Raw genomic sequence first — 17,589 nt, forward strand, 5'->3', positions numbered from 1 at the left:
TGAATAGTCTCCATATAGCCTTATTTATATCTTAGTCCTCACGAGGCCTGCAATCTATCAATCGTTGTTACTCTGGCTCTCTCTCTTAATTGAAATGGAGAGAGATGGTCATCAGACATCCTGCCTTATCTCAAAAGCCACCTCTGCTATTGTCCCTACAGTAGATACCCTGCCTTTCACCATCTTTCCAGTACAGCATACTGTTACGACCGAGGCGGGAGTATTGCACTGTCAATTCAGTCCCATCACTCCACAGTTCGCAGCATATTATTAAAGTTTTCCCACCTACTGGAAATTAGCCAAATTAAACACTTTAGTAACACCCCCCTCCCCACCCCGCAGAATAAAACAGACTAAACCAGGTATCTTTAAACAACAACAAATTAACTATTTATTAATAAACTGAATCGTAAACACTCTTGAGATAAACTTATGCCTAAAGACCTTATAACTTCGTATTTCTCTTAACCCCAAGCACACACACACACATTCAAAAATCAATGGCTAACCAGTTTTAGAAATGGTGTTTCTTGGGAATAAAATAAGTAGCTGGTTGTACGTCCTGGTGGGTTACGTTCCCGATTGATGAGGTGTCTCAGAGTATAATAATCAGATGCCACTTGGAAGTCTTCAGGCGAATTCAGCGAAACAGTCTTTTAATAGATAGGCATTCAAAGTATTTCAGTTGCAGCAGGCGTCATACAGTTCTTCCAACGAGGAGCACAGCAATAGGCCCACTTGAGTTTAAAAATTCAATCCCTCCGGTAGTGAGAACTTATGTAGATAACCCAAAAGTGTTAAAAGCCAGGCAATCAGTGAAAATTGTTGATGATTTTGAGTTTGCGAATAAGCCAAAACATTTTGTCCCTCACCCCCATAAACCCGAGAAGGATAGAAAGTGGGAGAGTGAAAGGAAGGCAAGTAGTCGGGAACAAGAAGGAGGTTGGGAATGCCCCAGGATCACCTCCTCAGGCCAGAAAGGAAGGTGCTGAGGGTAGAAGTGAGGTTCGCAAGCCAAACTGTTATCATTGCCACAAGGTGGGATATCTTTGCTCAGAATGCTGGAAGTTACGAGGTAAACCGATGGGACTTATTGGGGTACACAAAACTAATGCTGAGAAAGAGCCTCTGTCTCTGATTAAAAGTTCAGCAGACCAGGGCTGTAGCTTTAATGGCAGCTGTAAAACCAGACACAGAAACTAAAGTGAGAGTATAGATTAAGAATAAGATACCCAAAGGTTATAATGAATTTCTGTCAAAGGGAAAAGTAACTCAACATCCCTCAAGTGAGGCAGGCAAACCTATCATTATACTTAGGCATACAGGAGCAAACCAACCTCTTTTGCTGGTGAAAGGTACAACATTTCCACCAGAGAGCGCCCTGAACGGTAAGGCTTTAGTTAATGGAATTGGCGGGGAGTAAGTACCCAATTTCTGCTCAAAATTTTGTGATATGCATTTCTGGACATTCCATTATTCAATGCTCTTGCCAGGTAACATAATTGGGGCCAGGAACATTGTACTTTGCTGAGGAAGGAGAGGAAAGTCATGGTCCATAGTCTCCATACATTTAGTAAGTTTATATGCAATTTTATACTTGAAAGAGAAACAATCCTAAAGATATTGCTGTTGAATGAATAGAGGAATCTAAGATTATATAAGGCATCATGATGTTTTGAAAGCATGTGCTGTATAATGACAATGTGTGGTCGAATATCAATCAAACTGACTGGAAAATAATTGGACTTTTTACTGCAGATGTCGATGAATGCGCCACCAACACAGCAACTTGTCAGCAAATCTGCACCAATAAAATTGGTGGCTTTAACTGCAGTTGCCACCCTGGCTTCGGCATCAACATGATGAACACTTCTCTTTGTGATGGTAGGAAATCTTCAAACACACTGCTTCTCTGCAATTGATGATTTAGAAATTACTCTCCATCCAACTGTTCTCAATGCCCTGCAAATCTAGTTTGAGAATCAGTTGCAGATCCGGTGAATTTTGCCTATTTATGTGGGCCTTTTGAAATTTCCTGTAACAGCCAGCTGAGGAGGGGGTCACAGTCACCCTCTTGCCCTTCCTCTTATTTTACCGCATCAGGGTTTCTTCCTTTTTAAACAGTGGTTGTGTTTACCACCTCAGTGAGTGTTTTACCTTTTACCTTTAATGTGATCGTGCAAGAACCAATCGGACAGGTTTTCTTGAGTTTAAATAAGAAAACAGTAAATTTATTATACTCAACAAGCCAAACCCGTTTTTATAAATAATATGCTATACATTCACGCAGCTGGAAAAAGTTAGCTGTCTCATGCGAAAGGCTGTCGCATGAGAATCACACACACACAAATAGATTACAGAGTGGAAATAGTTTTTTTGGTTGGATTAAAGTCCAAAATAAATATATGTTAAATACACAGTCTGAGGTGAGGTGATTTGGTGGTGTTCCAGCTGGAGTTGTACTCTTGAAGTCTTTGCCTGATCAAAGTGCACTTTGTGGCTGGCCCACTTGGCTCATGGTTTTCTTGGAGGCAGTCTTGTAGGTGGCTTTCTTCCCCTGGTTTCGGCAGCAATCTTTAGGCTTGGAGGGTCCACAGTCACAGATGGTTTTCAAACATGATGTTTCCTGGAGAGAGAAAGGGAGGCACACTGCCTTCTCTGCTGTTGTAGTCTCAGTTCCAGCCTTTCTCTTTTTTGTGTTATAAAACTCCCAGTTTTACACAGCCTGGGGAGGTGGTCACATGGTTCTCTCAATCCCCTTTGTTTTTAATGATGTCCAAAGTCGAAAAGCCCAAAACCCCTCCCAGGTGGTATTATCAGTGTTTTTCCCCTGGTGGGACATCTCCACTCATGAATGTCTCATGATGGCTTTGAATGTACTGCTAACGAATGTGATCTGGATAATGTACTCAGCTAGACAAAGCATTGTCCTGGCTGGGCTTCTTGTTAGACTTGTGTCTCAATTCGATGTTCTGGAATGTGAGGTATTTCAGAAGCAAATTGCTGTGGTCATTTTGGCTGTCATTTTTTTTAAGTTAACTGTAGGATTTCTTTCCACTAAAAATTTAATGTATGTTTCCAACTGATGAATTAATATTTCTCATTTGGCATATTGTGTTTTCTTGACAGTCCCCATGAACAAATTATTAGTAAATGTTGCTACTTCGTAATTTTTAAGATTGTGGACTGAAGGTGATCCAGCTCGTAGGTTAACATAATTGAAAGAATGAACCAGAGTTTACAAATAAGGTTCATTAGGGGAGAATGTCAGAATTTGCTTTGTGTCCCATCAAAGTTGATTACATCTCGATGTGATTATCGGATAAGGATTTTTGTTATCATCAGAGGTATGCTGGAACACTGGAGTTTTCTTACTGCCAGTCAGTCATCACATTGTCTATCTGGGATGCCCAGGGCGTCTCCTGTCCCTTTGCATTGCCAGAGAGGAGACATTGGGTTAAACTGATTAACAATCAAATTGTCAAGATTATGTTGGCATCTGGAGGCTTGGTAAGAAGAAACCTCACTGCAATATACATTCTGGGCATTATGTGAGAGGACTCACATTAACGCTGCAATGAGTGTGAAGAAGGGAGTTTGGTAAGTGAGTAAATTTTAAGGGTTAATCTCTCAAGACTAGTTTTTGTTTTGTTTACATCTAACAATTAATTGAAATTCCTTATTTAGTAAAGAGGTAAGTTAGGTTTCTTGCAGTTTTAAACAGGGGTACACTAACACTCCAAGAGTAGCTGTAGCTAGTTAATTAGATAGCTAACGTCAGCTGGTTTCTGAGCTCTAGCAGAGCTGACACGGCATTGTTTTCAGTGTATAAATTCAGGGGACTCTCAATACTGCTTGTCTGCATTGAGTGCTGCTGGAGGGCACAGAGTGTTAAGAAGGGAGTTTTGTAATTGAGGGAGTTTGGTAAGGAGGGAAACTATAAATTACGAAGAAAATAAATTTGAGTGCACAGAGTGTAAAGTGGGAGTTTAGTGTGTGAGGGAGGGGCTTCTTTCTTTCTTTCTTTCTTTCTTTCTTTCTTAAAATACTTCCGGGAGAGGCCTGTCACAGGCCTCAATGCCGGGAAGGCTCCTCCCCATTTAACCGGCAACGATGAGGCCTTGGGGCAGCTCCCTGTCGCTCAATGGTGGAACCTGAATTTAAATATTTAAATAAATGTTGATGCATGCATAAACATTTACCCTATCCAGACAGCCATCCCATGCCAATATTCCAGCCGGTGACTGGAACTCCGGTGCCTTCGTATCTCCATTTGGAGATTCAAGGCGTGACACTGGTGGGGAGGGGGGAAGGAGTGAATTTTACAGGGTGGGGGGGGCAGCATAACACAATGTGATTGGTTAAGGGGTTGGTGGGAAGGGGTTGAAGGTTAAAAGAAAGTAAGTTTGGTGGGGAAAGCTCGTGAGCGAAAACTTACTTTTTGGGGGGGGGGAAGAGGACAAATAATAAATGGATTATTCATTTGGGGGGGGCAAGGAGAGGGGATTGAAAGTGTGTGTGCAATTTTATTTTAATCTTTTGCCAAACCTGTCCCTTTAAACATTTGAATGGCACTGAAGGGCTTGAAGCCCTTTTAAAATGGCACCGGATGCCATTGCCGGGGATGTTGCATCCGCCCGCTCTACATCATCGGGGGTGGGCGGTCTGCTCCCTCCATGTTAATGAGCCACCACGTGAAATATCGTGGAGGTTACATGGCGCATGTCTTGCGCGTGTGCCGTGCATGTTTTAAAGCTCGCTACAACCATGAAAATGCAGCCCATAAATTCCATTGTCTGCATTTATAATGGGAACTGGCTCTGCAGAAATCTCAGTAGTTGCACCATCTCACCACTGATAACACTGGAACATCTTCAATCTTCATTGTCCAGTTCTATTTCCAGTAGTGTCCCTGTAACACTTATTGCCTTTTCCTAACTATTAAATTGGCAGCTTTCCTGGTGGCCTCACTTCATTGCCCTCCTCTCAATGATGTAAAATGCTAGTCTTCAGGCACCATTCCAAGAAACACCATTTTGTTGAATGGTTTGCCACATTTTTGAGCCCTGGCAGAGCTCTGTGCTCCAAGTTTTTAAACAAATATGTTTAAAGAGCCTAACCTTCTTGCTATATTTGCCATCACAGCAAGAACATTTCCTTCCGTAATTAAAATGCCTACTTGCAAATGTTCTGGCACACAAATTCGCACCCTGCTTACAGATCTCCCTCCTCTGACATAGGAATTTCAGCCACTCCGTTGCCACAGAGAACACAATCTCTATTCTAGTGTAATGTCAGCTGTAGACCCAAGGCATTAAATCCACAGGTTCCAGACTGCCAAGAAACCAGGAGAAGTCATAAATGAAGGGTGAGAAAAAGCAAAGGAAAAATTAAGAGAAATGAGAGAAAATAAGGAAGGAAAGATTGAAATGGAAAGGTAGAGACATAAAATGGAGGAAATTGCTTGGAAAAGAGAGATGGCAGAGGTATTAGTAAAAGATAGAGAAATCGGGACAAAAAGAGATAGCTAGAGATAGAAAAATGGGAGAGAGACAGAGGGAAAGGCCAGGGTCGGATCAAATGGAGAAAAAAATACTGGGGGCATAGAAATCAGAATTACAGAGACTGAGATCAAGGGACAGAAACTTTTTTTTTTCCAAAATATACTTTATTCATAAAAATCTGTAAAAAATACATTACCAAACAGTTTCAAACAGCACCAATTCAAAAAATACAAACAGTGCAAAGGAGGCCAGTTTCCTTCAATACAATCATGAGTTGCCTCACAACCCTTCCATTTCATTTGTCATGCCATGTACATTTTTACATTTTGCAGCAAATGAAAATTTTCCTGATACAGTTCAAGGGGTTTCCCATGGATCCAGCCCCTCCGTTCAGCTTGGTGGGGGGGCCTTACACTGTGGTCTTTCCCCATTGAGCCTTTGCTGCGGCTGCCCCAAGCTTTAGTGCGTCCCTCAGCAGGTAGTCCTGGACCTTGGAATGTGCCGGTCTGCAACATTCGGTCGTGGACAACTCTTTGCGCTGGAAGACCAGCAAGTTTCGGGCAGACCAAAGGGAGTCTTTCACTGAATTGATAGTCCTCCAGCAGCAGTTGATGTTTATCTTGATGTGCGTCCCTGGGAACAGCCCGGAGAGCACAGACTCCTGTGTTACAGAGCTGCTTGGGATGAACCTCGACAAAAACCACTGCATCTCTTTCCACACCTGCTTTGCAAAGACACATTCCAGGAGGAGGTGGGCAACCATCTCTTCCCCACCACAGCCACCGCGAGGGCATTGTGCGGAGGGGGTGAGACTTCGGGCGTGCCGGAAGGATCTGACAGGGAGGTCTCTTCTCACCACCAGCCAAGCTACATCTTGGTGCTTGTTTGAAAGTTCTGGTGATGAAGTATTCCACCAAATGACTTTGGCGGTCTGCTCGGAGAACCATCCGACAGGATCCACCGTCTCCTTTTCCCGTAGGGCCTTGAGGACATTCCGTGCAGACCACTGCCTGATGGATCGGTGGTCAAAGGTGTTTTTCGCAGAAACTGCTCCAGGAAGGATAGGTGGTACGGCACAGTCCAACTGCATGGAGCGTTCTGCGGCAATGTGACCAGGCCCATCCTTTGCAACACCAGGGACAGATAGAACCTCAGCACGTAGTGACACTTGAAGTTTGCGTACTGGAGGTCTACACACAGCTTGATGCAATCGGCACGAAGGTAGTCATCAGGATGAGGGCCACGTTGGGTATATTTTTCCCGCCCTTATCCAGAGGTTTGAACATCGTGTCCCTCCAGACCCAGTCCATTTTGGATCCCCAGATGAAGCGGAAAATGGCTCGGGTGACCGCCACAGCACAGGAATGGGGTATGGGCCAGACCTGCGCCACATACAGCAACAACGTGAGTGCCTCGCACCTGATGACCAGGTTCTTACCCACAATGGAGAGAGATCGCTGCCCCCACATGCTCAGCTTGTGTTGTACCTTGGCTACTCGCTCCTCCCAGGTTTTGGTGCACGCCCCGGCCCTTCCGAACCATATTCCTAGCACCTTCAGGTAGTCTGACCTGACGGTGAATTGGACAAAGGATCGGTCAGCCAGTTCCCAAAGAACATGGCCTCGCTCTTGCCGTGGTTGACTTTGGCTCCCGAGGCCAGTTCGAACTGGTCGCAGATGCTCATCAGTCTGCACACAGACAGCGGATCCGAGCAGAAGACGGCGACGTCATCCATGTACAGGGAGTTTTTAACCTGAGTGCCTCCACTGCCTGGGATTGTCACCCCTCTTATGCTCGCATTCTTCCTAATAGACTCAGCAAAGGGTTCAATACAGCAAACAAACAAGACCAGGGAGAGAGGACAGCCCTGTCTGACTCCAGATTGGATCGGGAAACTTTCCGATTCCCACCCATTGATTGAGATGGCGCTACTGATGTTGGTGTAGAGCAGTTTGATCCAATTGCAGATTCCCTCCCCAAACCCCATTTTGGAAAGCGCGTCCATCATATAGGTGTGCGATATCCTGTCAAAAGCCTTCTCCTGGTCCAGGCTGATGAGGCAGGTGTCCACCCTCCTATCCTGTACATAGGCGGTCTTATCCCTGAGTAGCGCGAGACTATCGGAGACCTTCCTGCCGGGTACAGTACAGGTCTGATCGGGGTGAATCACCTACTCCAGAGCAGACTTTGCTCGACTGGCTATGACTTTGGACAGAATCTTGTCGTCAACATTCAGCAGTGAGATGGGCCGCCAATTTCTGATTTCTGCCCTCTCCCCCTTCCGCTTGTAGATGAGGGTGATGATGCCTTTCCTCATGGATTCTGACATGCTGCTGGCCAGGAGCATACTTTCGTACATTTCCAGCAGGTCTGGGCTGATCCAGTCCCACAGAGCCGAATACAACTAAACCGGTAAGCCATCGCTTCCGGGAGTTTTACTCGTCTCGAAGGACTCGACGGCCTTTGTCAGCTCGTCCAGAGTTAGCGGCTTGTCCAGTCTCTCCCTCATGCTGTCATCTAAGACCGCTGTGGTAGATGACAGGAAGGACTGGGAGGCTCTGCTGTCTGTGGGCTTCGCATCATAAAGCCCAGCATAAAAGGATTTACTCATCCTTAGTATGTCGGACTGCAAAGACGTTACCGAGCCATCCTCTTCCTTCAGGCTGCTGATAACAGAGCTCTCTGTGTGTACCTTTTGGAAGAAGTAACGCGAGCAAGTCTCATCCTGCTCAATGGAGCGGACTCTCGACCGGAAGATGATCTTGGAGGCCTCCGTGGCAAAGATCAAGGCCTGCTGGCTCTTCACCTCTTGGAGGTCCTCCTTGACCTCGACCCCCCATCGACTGCAGCCGGAGCAGATTTTACACAATTTTCTGGAGTCGGGACGTTTCTCTCTGTCTCTCTCTCGCCCTCTGAACACCTTTTGAGGATAAGAACTTCTTGATGTTCTCCTTGATCGCTTCCCACCAGTGCACCGGAGACTCAAACAGGGGTTTCACGGATCTCCAACCTTTGTAATCCCTTTTGAGTTCCTCAGCGTTCTCTGGGGTTAGCAGTGTAGCATTGAGCTTCCATGTCCCCCTGCCAACCCGCTGGTCATCCTGTAAGTGACAGTCGGCCAGTAAGAGGCAGTGGTCGGAGAAGAACACCGGCTTGACGTCGGTGGAACCGACCGTGACAGCATGGGACACAAACAGGAAGTCAATCCTGGAACGGGCAGACCCGTCCGATCTTGACCATGTGTATCTACACTGTGCTCCGTCTGCAGGTTTGCTGAAGACGTCGTGTGGTTTGACATCTTTTACTGTTTCTATTAGGAATCTGGATGTAGCGTCCAGTTTGCTGTCGTCAAGGGACAGAAACAAAGAGATTAAGACCAGAGAAAAAGAATGATTGAGGGAATAGCTAAAATTCACATTGACAAAGTTGTTGAAATAAACATACATTAAGGTCAGATAGCGAGGGAAAGTCACAAGGCCAAGGAGGGAATAAAAATAAATATCAAGGTTGAAAAGAGCTCAAGACATTATGTCAGGCAAACCCCAACTGCTAAGACTGAGGCACACATTATCTCACCACATAAACATTAAAACTTAAAAAATTGCAAACCCTGACTGGAAGGACATTTATATAGTACCAGACAATGTTGAAACAATTGGGCCTCAGCAGTGCTTCTCCAATACACAGAAGTGGTCAGACCAGTTTTGGTCACATGACTGACTGGCTGTTGCAGAGTTTGAACTCCCAAACAAAGGAATTGACAGAGAGACAAAGCTGTGTGTTCATGGGGTAAAGACCGTCTCCTGGACTGAGAACATCTCCTGCTCTACCTGTCTGTCTGCCTGCCTTCATCTCTTCCCATGGAGCTGAATCTTGTGAAAACACGTGAAACTAAAAGACAGAAAGATTTCCTACGTGAACAAGGTTTTAAGAAGACTAATACTGGGCCCAAACAAAACGCCAGACCATATCGTCAATCAAGGACTACAGCAAGCTTGAGAAACAGTAACAAGAGGTTGCCTGAAACTGTTCTACTTATCTTTTCTTCTGTTATTTTCTATTCCTATCTGTATGTTTATATCGCGTGTGCATGCTAGCGTGAGCGCATCGTATATCCGTAGACATGAACCGTATTAGAGTTTACGGTCTAATAAATTTCCTCTTTCCGCTTTAGACCAAAGAAAGCCTGTGTGTGCTCAGTTCTTTGCTTGATAATTGGAAACTGTGAACAAGGATTCACAAAAAGGGGAGCTCAAAACACAATGTGTTTAAAATTAAACCCTGTTACAATAAAACCAGGTAAAGACAGTGAAAGACCCATCGACATATTGTTCACCTGGTCGTAACAATTATAAAACACAGTACTCTTGCACCCCAAACCACTCTCAAATTTCATGCATGCACTTCATTTTGTTCACATCCTAATAGATACCTCATATTCACACACTACATCGCCTAACCCCTACTCTTACTTTTTCTGTCCAGCACTTGCCTCTCCCTACTTGGCACCAGCAGCAGCAGCAGCATTTACACCCATTCCCCTGCTGTCTTATTATTTTTTGCTATTTCACCCTGAACGCGATGTCACAGCATGGGTTTGTGAAGGGGAGGTCGTGTCTTACTAATTTGATTGATTGAGTTTTTTGAGGAAGTGACGAAGATGATTGATGAAGGAAGGGCAGTGGATGTTATCTATATGGACTTCAGTAAAGCCTTTGACAAGGTCCCTCATGGCAGACTGGTACAAAAGGTGAAGTCACACGGGATCAGAGGTGAGCTGGCAAGATGGATACAGAACTGGCTCGGTCATAGAAGACAGAGGGTATCAGTGGATGGGTGTTTTTCTGAATGGAGGAATGTGACCAGTGGTGTTCCGCAGGGATCAGTGCTGGGACCTTTGCTGTTTGTAGTATATATAAATGATTTGGAGGAAAATGTAGCTGGTCTGATTAGTAAGTTTGCAGGCGACACAAAGGTTGGTGGAGTTGCGGATAATGATGAGGATTGTCAAAGGATACAGCAGGATATAGATCGGTTGGAGACTTGGGCGGAGAAATGGCAGATGGAGTTTAATCTGGACAAATGTGAGGTAATGCATTTTTGAAGGTCGAATGAAGGTGGGAGGTATACAGTAAATGGCAGAACCCTTAGGAGTACTGACAGGCAGAGAGATCTGGGCGTACAGGTCCACAGGTCACTGAAAGTGGCAACGCAGGTGGATAAGGTAGTCAAGAAGGCATACGGCATGCTTGCCTTCATCGGTCGGGGCATAGAGTATAAAAATTGACAAGTCATGTTGCAGCTGTACAGAACCTTAGTTAGGCCACACTTAGAATATTGCGTGAAATTCTGGTCGCCACACTACCAGAAGGACTTGGAGGCTTTGGAGAGGGTACAGAGGAGGTTTACCAGGATGTTGCCTGGTCTGGAGGGCATTAGCTATGAGGAGAGGTTGGAAAAATGCGGATTGTTTTCACTGGAACGACGGAGGTGGAGGGGCGACATGATAGAGGTTTACAAACTTATGAGTGGCATGGACAGAGTGGATAGTCATAAGCTTTTTCCCTGGGTGGAAGAGTCAGTTACTAGGGGACATAGGTTTAAGGTGCGAGGGGCAAAGTTTAGAGGGGATGTGCGAGGCAAATTTTTTACAGAGGGTGGTGAGTGCCTGGAACTTGCTGCCAGGGGAGGTGGTGGAAGCAGGTACGATAGCGACGTTTAAGAGGCATCTTGACAAATACATGAATAGGAAGGGAATAGAGGGATATGGGCCCCGGAAGTGCAGAAGGTGTTAGTTTAGGCAGGCATCAAGATCGGCGCAAGCTTGGAGGGCCGAATGGCCTGTTCCTGTGCTGTACTGTTCTTTGTTCTTTGTTCATTCACACTTACTATTCCCTATGCCATCTCCTGCACAAGCACCTAGATGTTACCTCATTCTTGCTCCCTTCTCGCCTTTTCCAGATTCCACTCTAAGCACCAACTAACCCCACTACCTCCTGCACTATTTTCCCTTATCTTCCCCCTTTCTCATTCTCCCCTACTACCTTTTGCATGTCCCATCCTGAACACCCATCCATCTCCTCCACGGTACTTCCTGGGTACTCTAGCACCTTCCAAGATTACCAGCTCCAGCATCTGCAAAATCTAACATTATTGTATAGAAATCTCTTGAACTCATTTAAGTGATTCCTCACAGTTCAGGCTCCAGTGTGTTGTCCAAATGCAAATTTATTGCTCAGACACAAAATGCAGTAATTATTAGTTACACAATAAACTCATATAACCTAGTTTCCTGCAGACCCAAGGTGATTGGGCTTGGTTTCTGTAGGCTGGAGTTCCAACTGTCCACTTTAACCAAAAGGCCTGTTACTTGTTCTTATGTCTTCCCCTTAATAGGAATATAGGAACAGGAGTAGGCCATTCAGCCCATCGAGCCTACCCTGCCATTCAATATGATCAAGGCTGATCTTCCACTATCCTTATATCCCCTTATTCATTTGTATTTAGAAATCTGTCAATCTCTGCTTTAAACATACTCAATGACTGAACTTCCACAGCCCTCTGGGGTAGAGAAGTCCAAAGATTCACAAACCTCTGAGTAATGAAATTTCTCCTCATCTCTGTCCTAAGTGGCTTTCCCCTTAATTTGAAATTGTGTCCCCTGGTTCCAGACTCCGCAACCAGGGGAAACATCTTAGCTGCATCTACCCTGTCTATCCCTTTTAAGTATTTTGTAGGTTTCAATGAGATCACCTCTCATTCTTTGAAACTCGAGAGAATACAGGCCCAGTTTCCCCAATCTCTCTTCATAGGACAGTCCCACCATCCCGGGAACAAATCTGGTAAACCTTCATTGCACTCCCTCTATGGCAATAATATCTTTCCTAAGGTAAGGGGACCAAAACTGCACACAGTACTCCAGGTACGGTCTAACCAATGTTCTATACAATTGAAGCAAGACTTCACTACTCCTGTACTCAAATCCTCTTGCGATAAAGGCTAACATACCATTAGCCTTCTTAATTGCTTGCTGCACCTGCATGTTAGCTTTCAGTGACTTATTGATGAGGACACCCAGGTATATCTACACTTTCTAATCTCTTACCATTTAAGAAATACTCTGCACATCTACTCCTCCTATCAAAGTGGATAATCTCACATTTTTCCACATTATATTCCATCTGCAATGTTCTTGCCCACTCACTAAGTCTGTCCAAATCCCCTTGAATTAACATTGCATCTTCCTCACAACACATATTCCCACCTAGTTTTGTGTCATCTGCGAACTTGGAAATACTGCATTTGGTCCCCGCATCCAAATCATTGATATATATTGTGAACAGCTGGGCCCAAGCACTGATGCCTGTGGTACCCCACTCGTCACAGCCTGCCAAGACGAGAATGACCCGTTTATTCCTACTCTCTGCTTTCTGCCTGTTAACCAATCCTTAATCCATGCCAGTATATTACCTCCTATCCCACGTGCTTTAATTTTGCTAACCAACCTCCTGTGGGGGACTTTATAAAAAGCCTTCTGAAAATCCAAGTATACCACATCTACCAACTCCCCTTTATCAATTCTGTTCGTAACATCCTCAAAAAACTCCAATGGGTTTGTCAAGCATGATTTCCCATTCATAAATCCATGTTGACCATGCCCAATCAGATGATTATTATCCAAGTATCCATTTACCACATCCTTCCGAATAGATTCTGGCATGTTCCCAACGACTGATGTAAGGCTAACAGGTCTGTAATTCCGTGTTTTTTCTCTCCCTCCCTTCTTAAACTGTCAGGTGCCATTTGTGACCTTCCAATCTGCAGGAACTGCTCCAGAATCTATGGAATTTTGAAAGATGATCACCAATGCATCCACTATCCCCATAGCTACCTCTTTCAACACTCTGGGATGTAGAATATTAGGTCCTGCGTACTTATCAACCTTCAGCCCCATTAATTTCTCTAATACAACCTAATAATTTCCTTCAATTTCTCATTCCCCCTAATCCCTTGGATCTCTAATTCTGGGAGATTTCTTGTATCTTCCTCAGTGAAGACAGACACAAAGTAATCATTTAGCTTCTCTGCCATTTCTCTATTCCACATTATAAATTCTCCTGACTCTGCCTGTAATGGACCCACATTTGTCTTAGTCAAATGTTTCCTTTTTACCTACCTGTAAAAGCATATAGTCTGTTTTTATGTTTTTTGCTAACTTACATTCATATTCTATTCTCCCTTTATTTATCAGTTTCTTTGTCCTCCTTTGCTGTCTTCTAAAATCCTCCCAATCCTCAGGTTTACTACTATTTCTGGCAACTTTATAGGCCTTTTCTTTTAATCTTATACAATCCTTAACTTCCTTGTTATCCTTGGTTGACTGTCTTTACTTTTGGAGTCTTTGTGCCTTGAAGGAACGTATAGTTGCTGTAAACTATGTAATATTTCTTTAAAGACTATCCATTGCCGATGTTCTGTCATACCTTTTAATGTATTTTCCCAATCCACCTCAGCCAATTTGCCCTTCATAGCTTTACAATTTCCTTTGTTCAAATTTAACACCCTGACTTCAGATTGAACTACCTCACTTTCAAACATAATATAAAATTCCTAATCATCCCTAAAGGTTCTTTTACAAGAAAATTATTACTTTGCCCTTTCTCATTACATAATACTAGATCTAAAATAGCCTGTTCTCTAATCGGTTCCTCAACATACTACTCTAGAAAACCATCCCTAACACACTCCAGAAACTTGTCCTCCACAGCATTAGTGCCATTAGGTTTACCCAGTCTATATGCAGATTAAAGTTACCCATGATTACTGTATTACCCATGCTACATGCTTGACTTATCTCATGATTAATACCATCCCCCACACTACCACTACTGTTTGGTAGCCTATAAATGACTCCTACCAATGTTTGCTGCCCCTTGCTGTTTCTTAGCTCCACCCAAACAGATTCCACATTTTGTTCTTCCAATCTGAGATCCTCACTAACGTACTGATCCCATCCCTTATTATCAGCGCAGCACCACCTCCTTTTCCTTTTTGCCTGTCCTTCCTAAATATCGAATATTCTTGAATATTCAGTTCCCAGTCTTGGTCATCCTGTAGCCATGTTTCCGTTATGGCAATTCGATCCATACCCATTTACCTCTATTTGGGCCTTTAAATCATCTACCGTGTTGCGAATGCTGCATGCATTCAGGTAGAGTGCCCTTAACCTTGTCTTCTTGACATTCTGCATTCTAAGCTTAGTTGATGCTCGGCTTCTTAAAGTTTATAAAACACTGGTTTGACCGTAGCTGGAGTATTGTGTCCAATTGTGGGGGCCAATCTTTAGAAAGAATATCAAGGCCTTAGAGAGATTGCAGAGAATATTGACAAGAATGGTATCAGAAACGTGGGACTTTAGTTATGTAGAGAAACTGCAGAAGCTGGAGCTGGTTCTGATGAAGGGTCATCAACTTGAAACATCAACTCTGTTTCTCCCTCCACAGATGCTGCCTGACCTGTTGAGTATTTCCAGCATTTGCTGCTTTTATTTCAGATTTACAGCATCCACAGTATTTTGCTTTGGTATTATTGTAAGAGTTCTGATGAAAGGCCATTGACATGAAACATTAACTCTGTTTCTCCGCAGATGTTGCCTGATCGGCCAAGTATTTCCAGCATTTTCTATTTTTATTGTGCTATAGAAGCTGGGGTTGTTCTCATTAGAGAAGAGAAGGTTAAGAGGTGATTTATTAAAAGTGTTCAAAATCATGAAGGAATTTGATAAAATAAGTAAGGAGAAATTGTTTCCAGTGACAGGTCGGTAATCAGAGGACACAGATTTAGCGTGTTATGATCAAGGTGGGAGGAGTGCACTGTCTTTTCTAGTCCCACTTCTCCACAGGTCACAATGTGTATTTTAACTCTGCTCTTTATCCCAGAATAAAATACAGTAACCAGGTTTCTTGAATAAAAAACAAAATTATCAATTTATTGTAAAAACAAGACTTATCCAGTTACGGAGCAAGCATTAACGCACAGATTGAAATATGAAAGTTCAATTTTCCATCCCCCACACGCAAACCCACACACACACACTGAAAAATAAAGAAATCCTCTCTGCAGAGCTCTGTTACAAAAAAAAAGACAAAGAAAGAAGACTTTGGCCAAATACTTGCGAATTCTTGAAGAGGAAAGTAAAGATGATATGGAAAGATATCAGTTGTTCCTTTTTATCTGGCATCCGAGCACATGTAAATGGGTCAGTGGGATCTTTTCTGGAGCAGTTCTTTTCAGGCGGTGTCGAGAATTAATGTGGCAGGTTTTTTCCAGCTTCTCAGGAGAAATGTGACATTGATGGTTTCGGTTATCAAACTGAATATGCAGAGTTTTTTCAGCATCAGGAGGAAAGAGATGAGTTAGGTGTTTTTTTCCTTGACGGGCTAACCTTCAACTGTCTTCAACACAGCTCGCACCCCAACTGAACTGTAAACAATGTCCAAACTCAAAACAGAACATCAGCCTCTTGACCTCCACAAACCTTGACATGTGGCTTCTCTGTAAACATCTCCCCTTAGTCCAAGGTTCCTGTTGTTTATTTAGCTTAAGGCAGGTGATCTCCAGTAAAGCTTGTTTTTAGCACTCCTTGATTCTTCCAGTAATTATTTTCAGTCAAGTGTCCTTTCAATGACCCCAGTGAAAAAAAAAGTCCAGCATTTCTTCAGACTTCCAAATGAATCCATTTGCACAATTTAAATATGAGTCCTTAAAAACATATTTTTTTAAAAATAGAAGCACTCTCATAATAAGCATAATTGGAAAAGAACCAGAGTCATGATGAGAAGTTTTTAATGCAACAAGTTGTTATGGAATCCACTGCCTGAAAGGATGGTGAAACAGATTCAATAATAACTTTCAAAAGGGAATTAGATAAATATCTGAAAGGAAAAATTTTGGAGGGCTTTGGGAAATGAGCAGGGGAGTGGGACTAATGGATTAACTCTAATGAAAAACAGCATAGGCACAATAGGCTGAATGGCTTTCATTTTATGACTTTATGATGGGTTATACACCTCAAATGTGAAAGACCTTTCATTTCTCTTCACAGTTGCTGTTGTGTATTTACAGAATTTTCTGCTTTTATTATAGTATTCCAACATGTGCAGTTTTCCTTTTTCTTTTAGCTAGAATTTATTTGCACGACCACATGATTTACACTCACCAGTCAAGGAAGCAAATTACCATCATATTTCATTGAGCACCTTGTCTATCTATATCATAGTCAGAGAACTGAAATATTGAAGGAACATCCTGGCTATAGCTTGCTTCAATCATTAATCACTTCTTCACATTATGTGCAGCACAACGCCAAGTTATCCTGAAGTTTACTGTCACAAGTGAGGATCTGAATTTGGCTGATCAACAAATAAGAAGGGAAGTTCTTCAAAGTCTTCAAGATTTCATTCATCAACAAGTTAAGAGGTATGTTGTGGAAAATAACCATAAAATGTGTACATTCTGTGTTATTAACTGACCCTCCCACAACTGAACGACAGATATTTTACTTTATATTATTTTGTTAATGACTTTCTGCCTAAACTCAATGAGAATTTCTGGAAACAACTGAGATCAACCACAACCTTCATTATATTTTCATTAGAAAGGCACCATTTTGAGTTAGTGAAGGGCAATTATTAAGATGTAGAAAGTGTCATTTATGCTGTACATATAATTTGACAGCAATTACCATCGAAACATAGAAATAGCACAGAAGAATTCCAACAAGCCCACTGTGTCTAAGCTGCTGATTATTATCCCAATACTGTACTAGAAGCTAGTGCCTCCCAAATGCCGGGACACTTTATCCCAACAATACAATTGAGATGATACCTCACAGGACATAATTTGTTTAAATCGTTGTTTTTTTTTCATTTACCAGACTCTGCCTCTTTGAAAAACATTATTAAAATAACATTGTTTGCTATATATTTTTGTATAAGCTATAGAAGCAGGCCCACTAGAAAATAATTACTACAATAAGATATATTTCAGGTAATATTCTGACAAGTAATTTCATCAGTTCTTAAGT

General features: G+C 42.9%; 1 protein-coding gene across 1 annotated transcript in view; it reads left to right on the top strand.

Moving 5' to 3' along the window:
• The window catches only part of LOC137375352 (fibulin-5-like), a 32,929-nt gene that overhangs the window by 13,536 nt on the left and 1,804 nt on the right, over positions 1-17,589 (top strand). The window contains exons 5-6 of the mRNA XM_068042393.1: positions 1,759-1,884; positions 16,862-16,982. Of these exons, the coding sequence (XP_067898494.1) occupies positions 1,759-1,884; positions 16,862-16,982 (247 nt within the window). The remainder of the gene's footprint in view (positions 1-1,758; positions 1,885-16,861; positions 16,983-17,589) is intronic.

The sequence above is a fragment of the Heterodontus francisci genome, chromosome 11 (genome assembly GCF_036365525.1).
Source record: "Heterodontus francisci isolate sHetFra1 chromosome 11, sHetFra1.hap1, whole genome shotgun sequence".
NCBI lineage: Eukaryota > Metazoa > Chordata > Chondrichthyes > Heterodontiformes > Heterodontidae > Heterodontus > Heterodontus francisci.